This window comes from Lynx rufus, unplaced genomic scaffold (assembly GCF_022079265.1).
Source record: "Lynx rufus isolate CCGP_SWC_20201006 ecotype Redwood Valley unplaced genomic scaffold, mLynRuf1.p SCAF_24, whole genome shotgun sequence".
In the NCBI taxonomy this organism is placed as follows: domain Eukaryota; kingdom Metazoa; phylum Chordata; class Mammalia; order Carnivora; family Felidae; genus Lynx; species Lynx rufus.
Window position 1 is genome coordinate 1650140 of NW_025814839.1, and position 22173 is coordinate 1672312.

The 22173-nt window shown below is 37.2% G+C and overlaps 1 protein-coding gene across 1 annotated transcript in view; it reads right to left on the minus strand.

The window, feature by feature from the left end:
- Positions 1–22173, minus strand: part of KNTC1 (kinetochore associated 1) — a 73114-nt gene that overhangs the window by 40506 nt on the left and 10435 nt on the right. The window contains exons 7-31 of the mRNA XM_047088416.1: positions 22087–22121; positions 20965–21075; positions 20096–20189; positions 19441–19493; positions 19119–19234; positions 18737–18788; positions 17459–17557; positions 15935–15978; positions 15767–15832; positions 15596–15671; positions 12238–12363; positions 12058–12147; positions 11168–11221; positions 10532–10593; positions 7598–7709; positions 6658–6801; positions 6415–6471; positions 6221–6322; positions 4331–4450; positions 4092–4235; positions 3477–3575; positions 2258–2361; positions 2005–2104; positions 1332–1466; positions 671–790 (exon numbers count right to left, since the gene is read on the minus strand). Of these exons, the coding sequence (XP_046944372.1) occupies positions 671–790; positions 1332–1466; positions 2005–2104; positions 2258–2361; positions 3477–3575; positions 4092–4235; positions 4331–4450; positions 6221–6322; positions 6415–6471; positions 6658–6801; positions 7598–7709; positions 10532–10593; positions 11168–11221; positions 12058–12147; positions 12238–12363; positions 15596–15671; positions 15767–15832; positions 15935–15978; positions 17459–17557; positions 18737–18788; positions 19119–19234; positions 19441–19493; positions 20096–20189; positions 20965–21075; positions 22087–22121 (2315 nt within the window). The remainder of the gene's footprint in view (positions 1–670; positions 791–1331; positions 1467–2004; positions 2105–2257; positions 2362–3476; positions 3576–4091; positions 4236–4330; positions 4451–6220; positions 6323–6414; positions 6472–6657; positions 6802–7597; positions 7710–10531; positions 10594–11167; positions 11222–12057; positions 12148–12237; positions 12364–15595; positions 15672–15766; positions 15833–15934; positions 15979–17458; positions 17558–18736; positions 18789–19118; positions 19235–19440; positions 19494–20095; positions 20190–20964; positions 21076–22086; positions 22122–22173) is intronic.

The window sequence follows — 22173 nt, forward strand, 5'->3', positions numbered from 1 at the left end:
TCTATAAGGAGCTGACAACAGGACCCATCTCAGAATGTTGTTGTGAAGTGGAAAGTGGACAATTCATTTCACCTATTTAACCTAAGCCCCCAGCATTATAACAGTATAACAAATATTAGATACGAAAATAACCAAACTTATTTCCCTAAAGGTAAAAAATTACTAAAGTGGACTGCTGACACAGGATGGGGGATAAACGGTAAAAAAAAACCCTCAACTGTCCTGAAAAAATTAGGTATTTGGTTCCTCATCTCTCTCAAGAAGTGAAGTGGCTCTTTTAAAATTGTTCCTAAGTTCAACATTCTAAGATTATTGAGATTTACATGGGTTCTGTGGCTGACATTATTTGATAGTAATGACTACATCCTATACAACACAAAATACTTTATATTGCATGGCTTTATGGAAAACCCTTTTGTGTACAACAACTAGTTCAATTAATCCTGGTTTGTAGATCCTTGATTATTCAGTGTGGGCTCAAGCCACTGCTCCGAGGCAGCCATATGTGGTTCTTTTCTATGTAGTGAATTTACACAGGGATTTTTACATTAGAACATTCTAGCAATGAGAAGAGCAGATATTCATATTTTGCTTATCCATCTTTTCTATGCTGGTGATTAATATCCATAAATATTGGATTTATCTATATTTTATTTAGTGAAAATCTCACCTCTTTAGAATCATCCGGTTCTTCTTGTAATGCCAGTCGTGCCCATACGATTACCCGTTCTGCAGTTTTCTCTGCTTGAGCAGGAGGCAAAGACCTCAACAGAAGCACACAGTCTTCACCCTTTAACAGTGTTTGAAAGGAAGAAAAGTGTAAAGGACAGTTTGGAAAGTTTGGACTTACCTCTTCCTTTTCTACTTAAAGGTGAAAAGATGTCATTTAAAAAAATAGAATATAGTCTGATGTTTTAAAAAATTTGCTAATTCTGGTTTTGACAACAGCAAACAAAAAGATAAAATTAAAATACAAACCTTTGTATGTTGTGACTCTTAAGTATGCTCATGGTTATCGAATTATATCAAAATAAAGACACTTAAAATACAAAAAAAAAAAATCCTACTCTGGAATCAAAGGGTCCTACAGCGTATATAAAACATGAGTCTATGTTTCATAACAACCAAATAGTATGAAAGCCCAAGAGCCAGTCACTAAATACTTTTTAAAGAACCTACAGTTATGAAAAATGCGGCCAATCTAACATCCAATATTTTCATCTTGGTGTAACTTTCTTTTGTGCTAATCTAGTCAGATAATTTGATTGATATGAGCTTTTACATATTTAGTTGACAAAGAAATCTAAGAAAGGATAATATAAAACTCATACCTGTTCTCTATCCATCAGGTCAATAATCTTTAGACTATAAATTTCATCATCAGGTAACATATATGCTTGGGCCACCTTCAAAGCATCTTCTAAAGAAGATGGAACATCTTGTTTGAGAATATATCTGACCACCCTCTGAAACAGAGACAATATACAATATATACTTTCTTCGTCATGAAATCTCAGAGAACCCAGAAATCCTTTGTTCGTAAGGGCAAAGTACTCATCAAATTAAAATCAAGCAGCAAAAAACAAAGCTGTGTGAAAAATTAAAACATGATTTATATTCTGAATATTATGACAGTCCTGTCTACCTTCTTCCCCATCGCCCAGCTTTATTGGGGTATATGTGACAAATAAACGTTGCGTATACTTCAGGTGTACAACTGGATGATCTGATACACTCCTTTTGAAAAGGTCTTATTTTTTTAAGTAATTTCTACACATAACATGAGGTTCAAACTTACAACCCTTAGGTCAAGAGTCACATGCTCCACTGACTGAGCCAGCCAGATACCCCTGAAGACCCTACTCACATTCTGTCTAACAAAAGGAAAGTAGTGAGGAACCTAGCCCTATGAGCTTTTAAGAATATAAAGTCCTCGTTACATTTTCCAAGTTGCTTTCAACATGGAACAGAGGAGTTAAAAGACTCTTCAACTATTGTACTTACCATGATTTCCTTGTTTAAGAGATTCACCTCCCTTATTCCATAACCTCGTAAAAGTTTTTTCATCTCCATTAGTTTATAACTTTCCTGCAATAACTTGACCCTAAAAGGAAATTGTTGATATTAACATGGATTGTATTTTTTTAACGAAATAATAAGGGACACAGTAAAGGAAAGAAAACCATAAATAGATGTCAAGTGAAAACATGAGGTTTATCCAACACCAAAACAACTATTTGGGAGACTGTCATCTTACTTGGGATGGTCCATCTCTAAATGCTGTCTCACCAGCTGCTCCACAGCCACGCTCCAGGGAACCACCGCAGCGTACATGATCTTAAGCACAGCATCAAATATGAGCTACAAAGATACACACACACCAATCATGAAGAGGCCTCAGATTTATGTCTCATGCAAATTAATGACACTGTCTAATCTACAGTAGATGTCTTATATCCACTGTGCGGTACTCTGAGAATATTCCCTCTGATTGCAAAAATACATATTTCTTCCAGTTTTCACACATAAAGTACAATTTTATTATTTAGAAAAACTCAGAAAAATATTTTCTCTGCTGAAAGTTAAATCATATACCTCTATTCCTACAGACTCTAGTTTCTGTTTAAAAATATTTTTCAGGATTTTATTCATATTTTTATGATGGTGTCCAGTAACAGTGAGAAGTCAAAATAAAAAATGTTTCAAAAAAAACAATGTTTCCATGTTTGTATTATCATAGAAAAACCTAGAAATATATGCATCCCATCATCCACGACAGTGCTTCTAAGAAGGGGATGAGAAAGTTTTTACTTTTTATAATTAAAGAAAATGGAATTTTGGTTTTTTTTTTCTTTTTTTTAAATTCTTTTTCCAAACCTCACAAATTCTCCTTAGCAAATATTGTGTTGCAGGGCACCTGGGTGGCTCAGTTGGTTAAGCGTCCAACTTCGGCTCAGGTCATGATCTCATGGTTTGTGAGTTTGAGCCCTGCATTGGGCTCTATGCTGACAGCTCAGAGCCTGGAACCTGCTTCGGATTCTGTGTCTTCCTCTCTCTGCCCCTCCCCCACTCATGCTCTGTCTTTGTCTCTCAAAAATAAATACACATTAAAGAAAAAAATTTTTTATTTTTATTTATTTATTTATTTATTTTTTAATTTTTTTTTTTTAACGTTGATTTATTTTTGAGACAGAGAGACAGAGCATGAACGGGGGAGGGTCAGAGAGAGAGAGACACAGAATCTGAAACAGGCTCCAGGCTCTGAGCTGTCAGCACAGAGCCCGATGCGGGGCTTGAACTCACGGACCGCGAGACCATGACCTGAGCCAAAGTTGGCCGCTTAACCGACTGAGCCACCCAGGCGCCCTGAAAAAAAATTTTTAAACAAATATGTGTTGCTTTTGTGATTAGAGAAAAAGTTTTAAGACAAGATGCAACGCTCAAAAGGAAAATCTGCACGGTCACGACATACTTACATCTGTGTCAGATAAACATCCTATTACTGCCATGGCTTTTGCTTCCCATGCAGTTTCAAAGAGTGAGGTGGACTTTGAGCTACATCTCTTCAATAAATCCTAAAAGGGGATAAACATATATATTTTTTTATTTAAAACTCTCACATACACAAAAAGTAAAACACAGATAGAGATAAATAGCTTTTATGGACATGAAAAAAAAACAAAAACAAAAACTACTTAGCCATGAATGTTAAACAATACTCGAGAAAGACAAAATTGCCAAAGCCTTGGCCTTTAGTTTTATATGGTACAGAAAACTTAAGAAGGAAACATTCTTGAAGAATTTACAAATAAGATTATTGCAGCTTATTAATGTGTGAAAATAATTGCTAACATTTGTTGAGCTTATGCTCCTATTATTTCACAATAACAATTTGGAGGAATAATTAATTATATTATCCCATTTGCCCAAGGTTACCATCAATCAGTGGCAGTTATCCCACATAACCTTGCCAATACAACATGCTGCATAAATCCTAATGGTAAAGTATGACATTTCTTAAAGGTTAAATGTTTAATATAATGACACATTGCACAGAGGCAAGGAAAAAAGACTAGATCTAAAGAAGTTACCTCTATGTAGAGCAGGAGAAGTTCCTCCTCTTGCAAGCCATGTTCCCTCATGTAAACTCTTATAAACTTCTCTAAGATGGAAGGAATCAGCTCTGGGGCTAACACTTTATCAAACATCCGGAACACAATGGTGGTTGTATTCTCCTGGATGCCAAAAGAAAGATGGTATAGATGCAAGCTCTAGCCATAGTGGCTGTGATTAAAAACTAATAATACTTCTGATAAGTCTAGACTTTTACCTTCTCAAAATCAGAGAGGGCCAGTTTGCAGTTGTATTTCCTATGCAATGTGATCAACTCCTGCAAGTTATTTACCAAAGTCCTTAACTGACATACTTCCTCTGTGTTTTGATAATCCTTCTAAAACAGAAGTGTGAGAAGGAAATATACAAAAAGTCAGAATTATTTCAGATAAGGAGTGCCTGGGTACCTCAGTCGGTTAAGTGTCTGACTCTTGGTTTTGGCTCAGGTCATAATCTTATGGCTTCGTGGTTTGAGCCCCACACTGGGCTCTGCACTGGCCATGTGGAGCCTGCTTGGGATTCTCTCTCCCTCTCTCTCTTTCTCTGCCCCTCCCCACTTGTGGTGTCTCTGTCTCTCTCAAAATAAATAAATAAACTTAAAAAAAAAAAGAATTATTTCATATAAAATAAGAATTGGCCATGATTATGGTCTTAAGAGGAAATCTGCACCTAATACCTTTAAATTTTGTAGGATTTTAACTCATAAACTAGTACAAATTGACAGATCAGAATCCAACAGAAATCTAAAAGCAATTTTCCCTCTCAAAAAAAATACACAGAAAAACTTCAATGTTAGTGTAATTTTTTTAAATGTTTTATTTTTATTTTGTTTTAAGATTTTAGTTTTTAAGCAATCTCTACACTCAACATGGGGTTGAACCTACAACCCAGAGATCAAGAGCACACGCTCCACCGACTGAGCCACCCCTGAATGTTAGTGTTATATTTTTATACTTAAGTATAAAAACATCATTTAGATGGCCCTCAATATCCCCTCTATACAGATCAAGATCAGATATAAAATTGTAACATTTCCTAAACTTATATACAAGAACACAATTTTCACTATTGATAAAAGACAACAGAGAAAAGACAAAAGTAGTATTTTATAAGCAAGAGAAAAACCTCTTCTATGGAAAAAATCTGTTATAATGATCAATATACATCATATATTAAATGTACATATATCAATATACTTGAAATGCATAGAAAAAATTCCCATTTAATTTTTAACAGTATATAATCAGTAAGTACAATTACTGGCAAGAATCTGCTGTGTCAGAAAGGAGGAAGTTCAGTATGTATTTTGATAAATTTAGAAATTTAAGGAATCAATGCAATTTCATAATGCATATTATGACCTTATATAAAGTCATACCTTTTGGTACTTAAGTCCTTAATACTTCCAAGTTGAAATTGTAAGGGGATGTCTCACATATTAGTTTATAAATGAATTTATGGTACCCCAACAAACTTATGAATGCTTTCTAGTTTTTAGAAACTTAAGGGGAAAAAGAAATTAAAAATTCAGAAGCCAAATTATTAATTCAGTTCATGAACCTCAAATTAACATCAAACATAACATCAGCATTTCTGAGCTTAGTTCCCTTTCTAGCACTGCTATTTTTTTCAGTCAAAAAAGACCCAGAAATTTTTTCAGTTTCATCTTTAAAAAAATTCACTGGTACTTAAGCCATAATGGCTATTAGAAATCTAAGAAATGCAATCAGAACAGGAAGTGGTTTGTTGGTTTAAGTAAGTCTTTGAAAACTAATCCTAATGCATTAATAAATTTCATTCTTTTAAAGGACTATGAAATGCTGCCAATGCAGAAAATCCCAATTATACTACTTAGGAGTATATTTATCTACTGTTTCCCATTTGGTTTGATCAATAGAGAAAAACAGAGCATTAAAATAGGCTGAAGCTGTGACAGGAGAATCAGAAAGAAAAAAAAGAAAAATTTTCTTTTTTTATTTTAAAACTACATGAAAGAAAAACTCAAACAGAAAATTTAAGAAATGGATGTATTTCTAAGTACACGTAGACAAACTCTTTAATATAAATTGAGTGCTTTACTACTAAAAATTCATTATCCAGATCATACCAAGGAAATCCATTGCCAACAGGACACCAACACCAACTCATTTGGTTTTTCTGCTGTAAAAAAGACTTCTGCCAGTTGAAGTCCATTTTCTGGCCAGTTTGCCTGTGAAGAGTAACAGAAGCCATGCCACATGATGTTGTAAGCCACTGGGAGTGTTTGAAATGTCTGTTCAGTGTAAATTATACTGGTATTACCTTATCAGTTAATTCAAGGTTTCTGGCTGCTTGTTCCAACCATTTTGCCAGAATTTTCTGAAACAGACATATTACTTAAAAATAAAATACTCGGCAGACAATCACTGGAATAATTTAAAACCCCCCTTGGTAATCTTTCAACAGAGACAGTAAAGAACTAACTGGTGTTAGTGTAATTTACTATGACATAAGGCAAAGACTGGACTTGGACGATCCAGAATGGAAATACTAAAGGTAACTCACCTGCCCTTCAGGTACAGCCCTTCTCACAAATGGGATCACATCATTTTTAAGCCATGGACAAAGCTTTTGCAAAGAGACTGGTGTAGAAATTGAGTTGAGCAAGTTCTCAAGCATTTTCACATCAAATCTGTTTTCAAAGTTTGCCTAAATTACACAGGGTGAGAAATTAAGACCTCTCAGACAGATTTAAAGTGACAGCCTCCCAAAATGGAAAAGACTTGTTATGAAATAATGTACTGATTTAATTATAAGCACTAAGGGTGATTTGCTCTATACCAGTGAGTCACCGGCAGCCACAAACTCCACGAGCTTTCATGGCAACAAGCACCAACTAACAAATTAAGTGGAGAGAAACTGGCAGGGAAAGGAAAATTTAGCAGCAGGTCAAAGTACAAATCCTAACAAGCAACGTGTCCATTATTGACGTCACACCAAGATACCACTTTTGGCACCTAAGTATATCTGTCAACATTGAAGGGATTCAGAGCAGCAGTGTTAATGGGCAATCCTTTCCCACAATCTGAGCTGCAACAGGAACACCCTCTCCACCAACACTACTTAAGAAAGCCCATCAATAAATCATGTAATAAAATGTTACCTTTTTTTTTTTTAAAGATCTTGTTAAGTAACCTCTATACTCAACATGGGGCTCGAACTCACAAACCCAAGGATCAAGAGTCACATGCTCTACCCACACAGCCAGCCAGATGCCCCAAAATGTTGCCTTTTGAACTAAGTTTAGGAGTTAGATTTGAATGATGAGATAAAATATGTTTCTAAGGTATCTTTACCTCTAATTTAATATCATCAGGATACTTTCACCAAACATTCCATTACCCACTCACACCTGTGACCCTTCTCATCCATGTGAAGACAACGGATTCAATCACCTATCCCAGGAGCCATAAAGCCACTACGGACAAAACGCAAAACATATTACCCGATGTCGAAGCCAAAGGTACTGTGCACAAACAAGGTTTCCTTCTCTTAGCTGTAAAAAGATATCCTTAAGGTCATCTTCATTATTCAGAAATTCAATCCAAGAACTACCACTGCAAAGTCAGAGAGGAAAAAAATTAGTGGTTTAAAAAAAAAATTAAAGTTATATATTGCAAGGAGAAACCATTAGACATTTTAGTTTTTTCCTCAAAGTTAAAAAAAGTTCCAAAGATTATACAGTGAAAAGCATGTTTTCTTCTTATCTCAGACCTGTAGAGCTCCTGTCATCTTCTCCAAAAGCCATATCTCTTCTTCTAGGTCCTTCCTGAGATAATCACTACATAACAAGCAATTATTTTAAGTATTAAAAAAAATTTTTTTAAATGTTTATTTGTTTTTGAGAGAGAAGGACAGAGAGTGAGCAGGGGAGGGGCAGAGAGAGAGGGAAACACAGAATCCTAAGCAGGCTCCAGGCTCCAAGCTGTCAGCACAGAGCCCGATGCAGGGCTCTAATCTACAAGCCATGAGATCATGACCTGAGCCAAAGTTGGATGGTTAACCGACTGAGCCACCCAGATGCCCCATTTTACGTTTTAAAATAAATCAGAATTTTCTATATATTATCTGTTCTTTGAAAAATTCATTTTACATTAAGTTGGTGCTTATACCAAATTAGCACACATAAATGTTATTCTTTTTAAGGACTACGTATTATTCCATGACATGGATTTACTATTCTTTATTTAACTAGTCCCCCATAGTTGAACATTTAGGTTATTTCTAGTCTTTGGCTATAACCAGTAATGTATGACCAACTCAGTCCTGATTAAAGCTCAGAAATAGGGTGCCTGGGTGGCTCAGTTGGTTGAGTATCCGACTCTTGATTTCGGCTCAGGTCATGATTTCATGGTTCATGAGTTCAAGCCCCACATCAGGCTCTGTGCTGACAACATGGAGCCTGCTTGGGATTCTGGGTCTCCGTCTGTCTCTGCCCCTCCCTGCTCATGTGCATTCTATCTCTCAAAGGGCTCAGAAATAGATGATGAATGTTTCCTTAAAATTCTTTTTTTTTTTTTAACGTTTATTTATTTTTGAGACAGAGAGAGACAGAGCATGAACGGGGGAGGGTCAGAGAGAGAGGGAGACACAGAATCCGAAATAGGCTCCAGGCTCTGAGCCATCAGCACAGAGCATGACGCGGGGTTTGAACACACGAACCGCGAGATCATGACCCGAGCCGAAGTCGGACACTTAACCGACTGAGCCACCCATGCGCCCCTCCTTAAAATTCTTAAAATGATAAAAAGAGAAACACACTAAAAGCCTATATCATGCTTAATTGTAAAGCAAAATAAGGATTCCCATAAATGCCAGTTACAAGAGAAGGATACCTATTACCACTATATTTAATACTGCTCTATATGCACTGATGAGATTAGGTAAAGAGAAAAAGTGAGGCAAAATTATCATTATTTGAATATATAATTATATACTTGGAAAAAATTAGATCAACTGAAACATTATGAATAATAAAGGAATTTGATAAAGTATCTGGTTAAAAAGCAATTTAAAAAAATCAACAGCTTTTCATGTCTTTCAAAAATATGATGAAACATCCCATTTATAACAGTAGAAAACAATTTAAAATAAAATTAACAAAAAGTGTACAAAATCTGTATGAAAGCAACTGAATAGATACTGCTGTGAACACAAAAAAAGAACAGAATGAGTAGGAAGACACATACTGTCCTTAAATAGGAAGATTCAATACTGTAAAGATGCTGGTTCTCCCCAAATTGATCTTAGATTCAGCACATTCCCAATAAAAGATAGAAATAAATAAAAACTTAAAATCCCAATAAAAATAAGATTTCTTTAAACTGGGTAAGCTGATTCTCATTCCAAACATCATACAGAAAAACAAACATGAGAAAATGCCCCCCCCAAATTCTGAAAAGGAAAGTACAGTAGGGTTAGTCTACCAGATAATAGGACATTCTAAAGTTACATTAATCAAGACTATTTCATACTGGTGAATAAAGAATATAAAATCAACCAAATACAAAGTCCAGAGACAGACAAATACATGCCAGATTGTTAGCATAATATTGCAATTAGCAGGGAAAGGGAGATTGACTAGCCATAAAGAAAACAATAAAACTTCTCTTTGTTGTTGTCTTATCTTTTTTTAAAAAATTTTTAAAGTTTATTTATTTTAAGAGAGAGCTCAAGCTTGAGCTGGGGAGGGTTGAGAGAGGGGGAGAGAAAGAATCCCAAGCAGGCTCCGCATTGTTAGAAGGGAGCCCAATGCAGGGCTTGAACTCACGAACTGTGAGATCATGACCTGAGCCGAAACTGAGTTACATTTAACCAACTGAGCCACCCAGGCGCCCCGTAACTTGTTTTATCTTTAAGGTATACCTCATACATGTAAATAATGCTACTCTTGGTGTACGTGTTAGTATATCTAACAGAATCAATTGCCAGAAGTGAAATTGCTAGGGCAAAGGTATATGCATTTAAATTTGCCTTCCAAATTTAAAAAAATTTTTTAACGTTTATTCATTTTTGAGAGACAGAGTGCAAGTAGGGGTGGGGCAGAGAGAGAGGGAGGCACAGAATCTGAAGCAGGCTCCAGGCTCTGAGCTGTCAGCACAGAGCCCAATGCAGGGCTTGAACTCATGAACTGTGAGATCATAACCTGAGCCGAAGTCGGATGCGTAGCCAACTGAGCCACCCAGGTGCCCCACCTTTCAAATTTATCAGTTTTCCAAAGATGGTGCAGAAGAGTATCTAAAACTCATCAGGAAAATAGTATTTTCCATCACTCAATTCCCAGAAACAACATTCAGTCAAAGCAATACTGTATCTTTTATGACACTCTAAACTAAAACCTAACTCATAATCTAAAAATGAAAAATGAGGAATTTTTCACCTGAATTTTTCTGGTCCAAATGCTCCATAAAAAGTAGTCAATTTTGCATGAGCCCTTAGTACCTAAATAGAAATAATCTGATAATCTGAAAGTTGCAAGCAATAACAATTAAAAACACCAAAAATTAGGCATTCTGTTTCAGAAGTCTTACACACACGCCCATTTCATCCCATATTATTGGTCAATTCCCATAAATAGGACTGCATTTATGTAACACAAAACAAAAACAATGTGGACTAATGGAAACACTTCCAATCACATTAAATGCAATAAAACTGCAAAAGAGAAGGCATTTGCACACTGACTAAAGGTGCCCTTCAAAATTAATTAGTTTTCCCAGTGGTTTATAAATGCCTTATGGTAAAATCCAGCTGGATTATACTTTTATACTCTGATAATCACCATCACAGTTTACGTTTATTTGTGTGCTTAACAGGTGCCAGGCACTACACAAAATGATTTATATAAATTAATTCATCTGATTCCAAAGTAACCCTGTAAGTACTATTATTCCCATTTTTCAGTAAGAAAACAAGAGTTAAAATAACACTCTTGAAAAAATATAGGTCTATCTTGAACTGAAAAACATATTGTAAAGGTACATATTTGCCCTCAAATTAAGTCCAATGTAATTACCTCTTTTAAGCCATCAGAATAGACAGGAACAGTTTTATCTTCTTTTTTCAAAAGCTAAGATGAACAATAAGAAACACAGTTAGAGTATCTGCTATATTAGTTTTTTCATGAAAGATGGATTTTCTGTGAAAGGAAACAAATTATCAAATTGCACTGAACTCTGAGATGAACCGTGAACAATAAAGAATGACATACTTTAAAAAATAATGCATTTTATGAAAACAACTCATAACATTTTGCCCATGTGTTACACCTTAATTTTAAGGAATAAAACTAGCAATGGTGATCAAAGTTCAGAGGGGAAACTACAGCGTAAAAATGCACTTTAAAAACAGGTCTATGGGGGCGCCTGGGTGGCGCAGTCGGTTAAGCGTCCGACTTCAGCCAGGTCACGATCTCGCGGTCCGTGAGTTCGAGCCCCGCGTCAGGCTCTGGGCTGATGGCTCAGAGCCTGGAGCCTGTTTCCGATTCTGTGTCTCCCTCTCTCTCTCCGCCCCTCCCCCGTTCATGCTCTGTCTCTCTCTGTCCCAAAAATAAATAAACGTTAAAAAAAAATTAAAAAAAAAAAAAACAAAAAAAAAACAGGTCTATGATGGGGCGCCTGGGTGGCTCAGTTGGTTGAGTGTCTGACTTCGACTCAGGTCACGATCTCAAGGTCTGTGAGTTCGAGACCCACATAGGGCTCTGTGCTGACAACATGGAGCCTCCTTGGGATTCTGTGTCTCCCTCTCTCTCTGCCCCTGCTCAGGCTCTCTCTCTCAAAAATAAATAAACATTAAATAAACAAACAAACAAAAAAAAGGTCTATGATAGAGACACAATTCTTTTTTTTTGAGACGGTTTATCTTGCATGAGACAAACTATCAGGTACAAATGTTATAAAAACTTACCCTTGTTTTTGCATAATTTAGCATTTCCTGGGTGGTTTCATAGGTTATCCACTGAGCCTCCAAGCAGTAATTCACCACAAATTCATCGTCCTGGTTCAGAAATACCAGACATAATGAGGCAACTAAATGTTATTCAATCCATCAATCCGAATACTCTCATACATGACACGGAAAACACACCTGGATTTTATGTAGATTTTCCTTAGCTTCATCTACGAGTTTTTGCCATTTAGTCTGCTCGCTGGTGTCCGCCGAACTCAAGGCTAGTCTCTCTAATATATCATTGGATTTCACCTTGTAAACAAGCTGTAATTTAGAAATGCTACATTAAGCAACTTGAAGCAAAATAATGCCTGTGGATGACTTTCTAGACTGCAGGCAATAGACTGTTATTGAAAAGGGTTAAGTCTCATTTGGCCCAGGAGTAAACAGTAAAGAAGCTAACACTTAGATGACCAAAAGGTAATCCAGATTACTAAGAGTTATGGAGACCACTGAGTCCTTAACTAAGGGTACTAGTAGCCTTATGTGAATTATCTCATTTAATTCTCATAAAAACCTGAGCAACCATTTATACCTCACCCTAACTCTATAGGGTGAATATTAATATTCCCATTATACAGTCAAGAAAACTGACACTCCAGGAAGGATAAGGAATGCACCTGAAGTTACGCAGTTCCAAAGGGATGGAACTGGTTTTTAAAAGAGGACGATACAGGGGTGTCTGGGTGGCACAGTCGGTTGAGCAACTGACTCTAGATTTCCATTCAGGTCATGATCCCAGGGCTGTGGGATCAAGCCCTGAGTATCAGCCTCTGCACTGAGCATGGAGCCTGCCTGGGATTCTCTCTCCCTCTATCCCTCTCCTCTCTCTCTCCCAAAAAAAACAAAACAAAACAAAGAAACCCAAAAAAACAAGAAAAACTAGAAGATGTCTGTTGGATATGTTGATTAGGTAGGTCATTGACATGTCTTGAAAAGTCTCGGGGAGTAATGTAGGAAAAACCTGATTGTAGTAAAGACTTAATATTTCCTAAGAGGGTGGAGGGCGCCCCTCTGTTTTAAAAATGTAACATTTTAAAGCATGCAAAACAACTTTGTGAGTTGTTTAGAAAGTTATATGACCAAAGAGATAGAGAAATTAATGGAGTATTAAGCACTAAAATCAGAATAATGGATACTTCTGGTTGGGGTTAGGAGAATGATGTATTTGGGAAGAAAAGAAAGAGGTCTTAAGCTATATTGGTAATATCTTTTTTTTTTTTTTTAAAGTAGGGTGATGAGTATGTGAGTGTTATATTACCTTTTTGAACATCTGAAAATTTTGCAATAACTATTTTTTAAAAAAGCGAATGGGGGTGCCTGGCTGGCTCAGTCAGTAGAGCCTGTGACTCAGTCTTGGGGTCGTGAGTTCGAGACCCACATTGGACATAGAGATTACTTTAAAAATAATAAAAAAATTTGGGGCGTCTGGGTGGCTCAGTCAGTTGAGCATCCAACTTCAGTTCAGGTCATGATCTCGCAGTTCACGAGTTCGAGCCACGCATCGGGCTCTGTGCTGACAGCTCAGAGCCTGGAGCTTTCTTCAGATTCTGTGTCTCCCTCTCTCTCTGTCCCACCCCTGCTCATATTCTGCCTCTCTCTCTCTCTCTCTCTCTCAAAAATAAATAAAACATTAAAAAAATAAAATAAATAAAAATAACAGTAAAATTAAAAAGTGAACAGAATAAAAAATCAGTGAAAGTTTTTCAGGGAGTGGAGAAACAGAAGTAGAGAAACTATGCTTTCTTATCATTTTTAGCTTTCGGAATTAGAGAATCAAAGTTGGTATTTGGTTTATAAAAAAGGAACCTGAGGTTTTGGGTATTTCTAACTCATGCTATTTCTAGCTGCTAAAGAACCTTTGACAAACTTAGAAAACTAGACATGCAACATAATTGTGTGGTCATCTTTTATTTTTATATTTACTTATTTATTTTATTTTATTTTTTTTTATTTTTTTATTTTTTAATTTTTGAGACAGAGAGAGACAGAGCATGAACAGGGGAGGGGCAGAGAGAGAGAGGGAGACACAGAGTCAGAAGCAGGCTCCAGGCTCTGAGCCATCAGCCCAGAGCCCGATGCGGGGCTCGAACTCACGGACTGTGAGATCATGACCTGAGCCGAAGTCGGACGCTCAACCGACTGAGCCACCCAGGCGCCCCACTTATTTTTTATTTTTTGAGAGAGAGAGAGTGCAAGCAGGGGAGAGGAGTAGAGAGGGAAAGACAGAGACAGAGAGAGAAAGAGAGAATTGTAAGCATGGAGCCCAACACAGGTTTGATCCCACGACCCTAAGATCATGACCTGACCTGAAATCAAGAGTCAGTAGTAGTTCAACAACCTGAGCCGAAGTTGGACACTTAATCGACTGAACCACCCAGGAGCCCGCCCCTTAATACTTGATCTTATCTGCAGTATTTGAAACTGTTGATCACTTTGCACTAGACTCTAAAGTTTCTCTTTCCTTGACTTCTATCTATAATCATACATTCTTGTGGTTTTCCTCCTTTATTTCTTCCCAAATGTGTATACAGCCCTTCTTCCTCAACTTCCCACATGCTGGTACCCCTGGATCTCATCCTGACGTGAGATCTCTCTACCCTACACATTCTTCCCAAGTAGTCTGAGGCATCCCCTGTTGTTACCTACCTCTAAATTCAGCTAAGATCACTCTCCAACCTCCTACCAGAAAGGCTCGTTTCCAGTTTTTATAAAGCAGATCCTTCATCTTTTACCACTACCTGCTCTTCCACACATATTTCTCATTTTAGGGAGTGCCGTCCCCATCCCACAAGTATGCTGAGCCAGAGTCCCGCCAGTCCAATCCCGACATCTGTCCCTCCCTGTGTTTGATCACTAGTCCCACTGATTCCACCTTCCCTGTGCCTCTCATGTCAGACCTCCCTCTTGTACATCTCCACCTCACTGCACTAGTTTGGTCTCCCACAGAAAGCTGTTCAGTCTCCCAACTGGTCTTCACACCTCTAGTCTGCCCCTTTCCAAACAATTCTCCAGCTTTACAAAGTGACAATCTAATCAGGACACTTGTATTAACTCCCTATCACCTGCAGAACACAACCTAAATCCTCTGCAACACACACAAGGCTCCCCATGCTCTGATCACCTAGTTCTCCATTATCAGTTCCTTTTACTGCATGGTGTGTATAACCTACATTCTACTCTTACCTAATTACTGGGAGTTCCTGGAAGCCCTGTACGCCTCCCTCACTTTACTTATGCTGTCCTTACACCTAGAATTCCCTACCTTCCACTGGACTATCGGGAACACCGTCAAGATCTGACATAAAATGATCTCTGTGAAGTCTTTCTGCCCCAGTATATTTCCATCTCTCCTTTGAATTCCTAGTCTACTTTGGTCATATCTTAATCATAGGACTGATCATACTAAATTGCAATTACGCCTCACATGTCTGTCTCCCCAGTCTCTACTACATGAAGAAATGCTCGTTTGATGAACAAATGAATTCATGATTACCTCAACATCTAGTCCAAACTGAATAGCAAAGCTCTCAGCTTCAGCAAATCTGTGTTTGTGAAGTAACCGACTCAATCTGATGAAGTGAAAAACAAATTTCAGTGAAATCTTTATTAATCAGGGAATTTAAGGTTATCAAGGGGTAAGGCTTAAAAGAATATGAGAAGTTACCTGTTTTCTGGTAAAGCTTCTGTAAGACACCTGAGTACTACAACAGAGACTGAATCTTCAGATAGTCTGAAAAAAGTTTTCAGGGTGAATGAATTAATAGTATTAATAAGTAAATTGTAACTTAGCTGCTATTTAACGATTTATTTAATAAAACAAAATATGACCTACTTTGAATCATTTTTGCAAATTCCTTCCAAAAGGTATATGGTATCCTACAACAATAAAAAAAAAAGTTTAAAACTGAAACATAGAAATAATTCATTTTAGGGGCACCTGGGTGGCTCAGTCAGTTAAGCGTCTGACTCTTGGTATCAGCTCAGGTTATGATCTCAGGGTTTCATGGGTTCAGGCCCCCAGGGGGCTCTGTGATGACAGCGCAGGTCCTGATTGGGATTCTCTCTCTCTCCCTCTCTCTCTACCCCTCTCCCACTCACGCTGTCCCTGTATCTCTCTAAATAAATAAACTTTGAAAAAAAATTTTTTAAAATAATTCATTTTGGTTACTAAGGTAACAACTGGTTTAGGTGAGAATTATTCATCAATGGATTCTAAACTCACTGTGAAAAACTGTTGGGAAAAAAGGATATTCCATAGTTTCAAAAAAATACCAGAGAATTTACTTAGCAATTACAAAGGAGAAAAAGCACCTCTACAGTGGAGAAATCTGGCAAAACTGCCTTAACCAAGTAATCACATTTATCATCAGTTATAGGACAAATGGACATAAGCCCCTTAACATGACACAGCTGAATACAGTATAACCTATGTGGTATCCTTGCCAAGAAAGCTCAGCATGTGTCTAATTATGATGCAATAACCAGACATATCCAAATAGAGGGACACTGTACAACACAACAGACTAGGATTTGGAAATGTCAATGTCTTGAAAAAAAAGACTAAGGAACTATTGCACATTATAGTAGACCATGTGACCATGACAACAAAATTCCATATAAGATGCTTGATTAGATCCTGGATTAAGGAAAAAACAAAAATAAAACAAAACAAAAAAACAGCTTTAAAGTAATTGGCACAATTGGTAAAATTTGGATCTGGATGGTGTATTTCGGAACAGTATTGTATTAATGTTAAATTTAACACCGGTATTATAGAAAAATGCCCTTATTCTCAGGAGAGACCTGCTGACGCATTTAGGGGTAACAGGCCATGATGTCTGCAAGTAAATTCCGAATAGTTTGGAAAAATATAGTGTGTCTGTGTGTGCATATGTGTGCATCTGTGTGTGAAGACACGAAACAAATGTAGTAAAATGTTTTTTGAAAGATTAAAATTAAAAGATAAATCAGTAAAAGCAATGACCCTCCGCCCAAATTGCTTATCATTCATATTTCCTGTGGAGACACAAGAAAACTGAATAAGCAGATGGTTCAGGTTTCATTTGATTAATATGCTTTTCTTTTTCTTACATGAAGACTTGGTTTGGGCAAGTATATTTGAGAACCTCTGGTAACAACAAATATAGTTATAAACCTGAGCTCTATTCAGGTATTACACCAGTTCCACTCATGCTTAGTTTAAGTTTTTATTTATTTAAGTATCTCTACACCCAGTGTGGAGCTCAAACTTACGACCTGAAGATCAAGGGTCGAATGCTCTTCTCAGTCAGGCAGGCACCCCTTAGCTTATTCTTAATTTTTTTTATTATAAAGTACAAAATACACATCAACTTACTGTGCTAATTCCTGACTGGACCAGAGATGAAACGCTAGATACTTCCAAAGAATACAGTATTTCCATCATAGGTAATGAATAAACCACGAGATTTTTCATCTAAGAAAAAGAGAAGAGCAATTAATTTAGTAGGTCATATAAACCTACAAGGATAAGATAGCACTTTATATCAAGTGGCTAGATTAAAACACTTAGTACAAAACTAAATGCAAAAACAATTTTATAACGAAGACCACTGCTGTATTATTTAAATGTTACATATAAAATTATGCTCTATTCCACCTTTCAAATCTGTTGAATAAAAAACTGTACATCTGGTGTTCCTTCTACAATTTGTATCTAGGATGCATGTAATTCCTCAGTACCAGAACTGTATGGGTCACTCTAATGAACATTTTCTTATGGATATATATTTTTAACGTTTATTTATTTTTGAGGAAGAGTGAGCAGGGGAGTGGGAGAGAGAGGGAGAGAGAGAATCCCAAGCAGGCTCCACACCATCAGTGCAGAGCCCGACATGGGGCTCAAGCTCACGAACTGTGAGATCATGCCCTGAGCCGAAATCAAGAGTTGGACACTTAACTGACTGAGCCACCAAAGCACCCCCTTGTAGATATTTTTAATCCTGCAATGCTCCATTTAAAATAGGGAGCTGAGGCGTGCCTGGATGGCTCAGTCAGTTCAGCATCCAACTTTGGCTCAGGTCATGATCTCAGGGTTCCTGAGTTCGAGCCCCGTGTTGGGCTTTGTGCTCACGCTCAGAGCCTAGAGCCTGGAGCCTGCTTCAGATTCTGTGTGTGTGTCTCTCTCTGTTCCTCCCCTGCTCACACTGTCTCTCTCTCTCTCTCTCTCTCTCTCTCTCAAAAATAAATAAAGATTAAAAAATATTTTTTTTTTATTGGGGAGCTGAGACATATCCTTTTTTTTATGAGGAAAAAAGAACTCTGCAGGATTATTTCTGATTTGTCAAGTGGGCACTACTTAACTACTTTCATATTAGTTAATGCTATTTCTCAACGTTTATTTATTTTCGGGATAGAGAGAGACAGAGCATGAACGGGGGAGGGGCAAAGAGAGAGGGAGACACAGAATCGGAAGCAGGCTCCAGGCTCTGGGCCATCATCAGCCCAGAGCCCGACGCGGGGCTCAAACTCACGGACCGCGAGATCGTGACCTGGCTGAAGTCGGACGCTTAACCGACTGCGCCACCCAGGCGCCCCAGTTAATGCTATTTCTAACACATAATATGGACAAATGTGAAATAAAATCTTCCAATACCTTATCAGCAGTAATTGTCAGAGCTACTAACTTGAGATTTGTAATCCCTTGCCTAAGAGAGAAAAGAAGGTTTAAGTGAATAAAATAAGCTTTGCCAATCGCTACATAGAAGCTAAGTCAAAGGGGTATTCTTAAAGGTTAAAATTGATTCCCACAAAGACACTGAACCTGGTTTCTTCACGTTTATAGCCCAGATTAACACTCTTTCTAACACAACCACTTGGAGGTTTTAACTACCTATTTGTTCTCAATGAATCTGGCCAGCAATGGAATGATCCTTACCCTGTCAGTCTGTCCAGAGTTAGTTAGAATGTAATACATAATCAACGATCAAGAAGCCTGATTCTAAAAGAAAGGAAACACTACTAGCGTCATAATGTACCACGTGACTGATGAAGGAGACTCTGCTTCTGTGGTAAGAAGAAACTCTTCAATGTGAAGAGAGGGCCAGTTCCATATGGGAGTCAGAGTGTAAATATCCCACAAGCTCAGCACATTCTGCAAAAGGAGACATTTCACGGATACATCTTCTTAATGATATTTCAGGATCTTACATTGTAGGATCTTTTTGATTTATGTACTGAAATAAAGCATAGCACACCAGATAGTAATCCACCCCACTTAAAGTCCTCATCTTTGTTAAGTATGACAAATATCACATAATACCAAGTGAAAACATTGAAGGAGAAATATCAGAAACATACATCAGTATCAAGAACAAAAAGTAGATTGTCTATCAACTGGAACTTCTTTGCACCTGCAAAAGAGAAAGCAAGGTGTGTAAGAACTACATTTCTGTATTACAGATAGCCACATTTAAATAATAAACTATCATGTTTATGGAAAGGCAGACCTACTACAACTAAAGTTTGCATTCTCACATTCGCCTCTTTATATATGTATATACGTATATGTCTACATGTATACATATATATATTTTAACTTTATTTTGAGAGAGATGGAAATAGCATGAGTGGGGGAGGGGCAGAGAAAGAGGGAGAGTAAGAATCCCAAGCAGGCTCTGGGCTTCCAGCCCAGAACCTGACGCCAGGCTTGAAGTCATGAAACCACGGGATCGTGACCTGAGCTGAAACCAGGAGTGAGATGCTTAACTGACTGAGCCACCCAGGTGCTCCTGCCTCTATGTATTTTTAGATGACCACTAAAATGTAAAATCTCCTAAAATGAAGAGTAAAAACTGCAACATGTCAAGCTTACATGGACAATTATCTAACTAACCTGGCGTGTTTCAAAGAGCAGTAAGGTAAAATGGCCTGTTTGCCAGACTCAGGATGATACTGACCTGAAAATTAAAACTTGCTAGTGTTGACCCCAAGTAGTTTCATGAACTTATTTTACCTTTAATAATCTCTGCATCAAGAACATTCTTAACTGTCATTCCTTTCTTGGAAGAGTCTGGTTCCCATTTGGAGAATGCACAATTACCAGTTCCCTACAGAGGTAAAATAGCACATCAATTGCAAATTTCGTTCTTAGATCTGAATTCTCCTCAAAGCAGAAACACCCAAGTTGTACACATCACATATTTCAGAATATACTTATGTACTCAAGCCCAACTAGCTTTTTATCTTCCAGTTCCCCTTTTAGATTGCCTTCAACAGAACAGGATGGCAAGAACAGCAAAGTTTGCTGTTCACTGTTATCACGTGAATATTTAATAAGGAGTGGGCATATTCAGGCAACTCACTCCAAAGACATGGGGTAAACTTTAAGACCTCCTCCAGTAGTATGAGATATAGTTTCTGATTAAGTATTTTCATTAAAGTAACCACAACTTTTTTTTTTAATTTATAAATATTAAGTCATTTGAAACCCTAATGAAATATTGAACCAGATACACAGAATAGACAAATGTGCCTGCTTCTTACTATGAAATACAAATTTGGTAGGTAAAAACGTTGTAAATGCTATAATTATGTTGAATTTTTGCCTACTTCTTGAATATAATTAGATTTTTGTTGTTGTTTTTATCTAGACTCATAATTGAAAGAAATGCTAAATTTCAGGAAGAAACTAGTGAAAATAAAGATGCAATATTTTCCAACAGAGAAACTTAGGTATACTTACTGAGTTAATTTTATGACATTAATTTTATAATTTCCCTGCTTCTGTTAATATATTACAAATTAATTTGTAATTTAACCAAAACTATGTTAATGAAGGAACACTTCTAAAGCAAAAAACTAAAATTTTATAGAAAGAATTACCCCAATTATCACAGGAATTTCACTGGCTAAATCTCCAGCCACAAGATTGAGACAACCAAGAGTATGGTAATTTTCAGTAGAAATAAAACTGGACTTGATTTGTCCTTGTAACTGCAAAATTAAACAAAAATAAGAACGTTATATATATGCTCCACTGTCAAAATTCCTTGGAAAGATAAAAATGAATTAAATCCATCTGTTATAAATGCATTTTTACTTTTTTTGTTTGTTTTATTTTCTAAGTTTATTTATTTTGAAAGATGGAATGAGAGTGCAAGCAGGGAAGGGGCAGAGAGAGACAAAGAGAATCTCAATCAAGCTCTGCACTGTCAGCGCAGAGCATGACACAGGGCTCGAACCCAGCTGAAATCAAGAGTCAGATATCCAACCAACTGAGCCACCCAGGAGCTCCTGTTTTTTTTTAAATAGATATCTTTTTTTTTTTGAAAGGCTTTATTTTTATTTTTTTATTTTGAGAGAGAGAGAGAGCACACAAGTTGGGGGTGCAGAGAGAGGGAGAGAGGGAGATTCTTAAGCAGGCTCCATGCTTAGCATGGAGCCCAACACAGGGATCTTATGACCTTGGGAATACCTGAGCCGAAATCAAGAGCTGGATGCTCAACTGACTGAGCTACCCAGTGGGCCCAAGATATTTTTTTAAGATTTTATTAAAAAAATTTTTTTTAAACGTTTGTATTTTTGAGAGACAGCGAGTGGAAGAGGAGCAGAAAGAGAAGGAGACACAGAATCCAAAGCAGACTCCAGGCTCTGAGCTGTCAGCACAGAGCCTGATATGGGGCTTGAACCCACAAACCGCAAGATCATGACCTGAGCTGAAGTCGGACACTTAACCAACTGAGCCACTCTGGCACCCCTAAGATTTTATTAAGTAATCTCTATACCCAACATGGGGCTTGAACTCACAACCCCGAGACCAAGAGTTGCATATTCCATCAAAGGAGCCAGCCAGGTGCTCCTATAAATGCATTTTAAAATGGAAATGTTATTAAAATATTATATCACACTAATTCCTAAAACATTAGCCACTAGACAATATCCAGAAACACTCTCCCCAAACTTAAATATAAGAATCAACAAGACAATGTGGTTTTGTTTTCTTACCTTTTTTGCTGTGTTGAAGTCTACATTCTCAATTGCTGTATGAAAGGAGAAAGCAGACTAAATTTATAGTATTAACCTATGAAATAC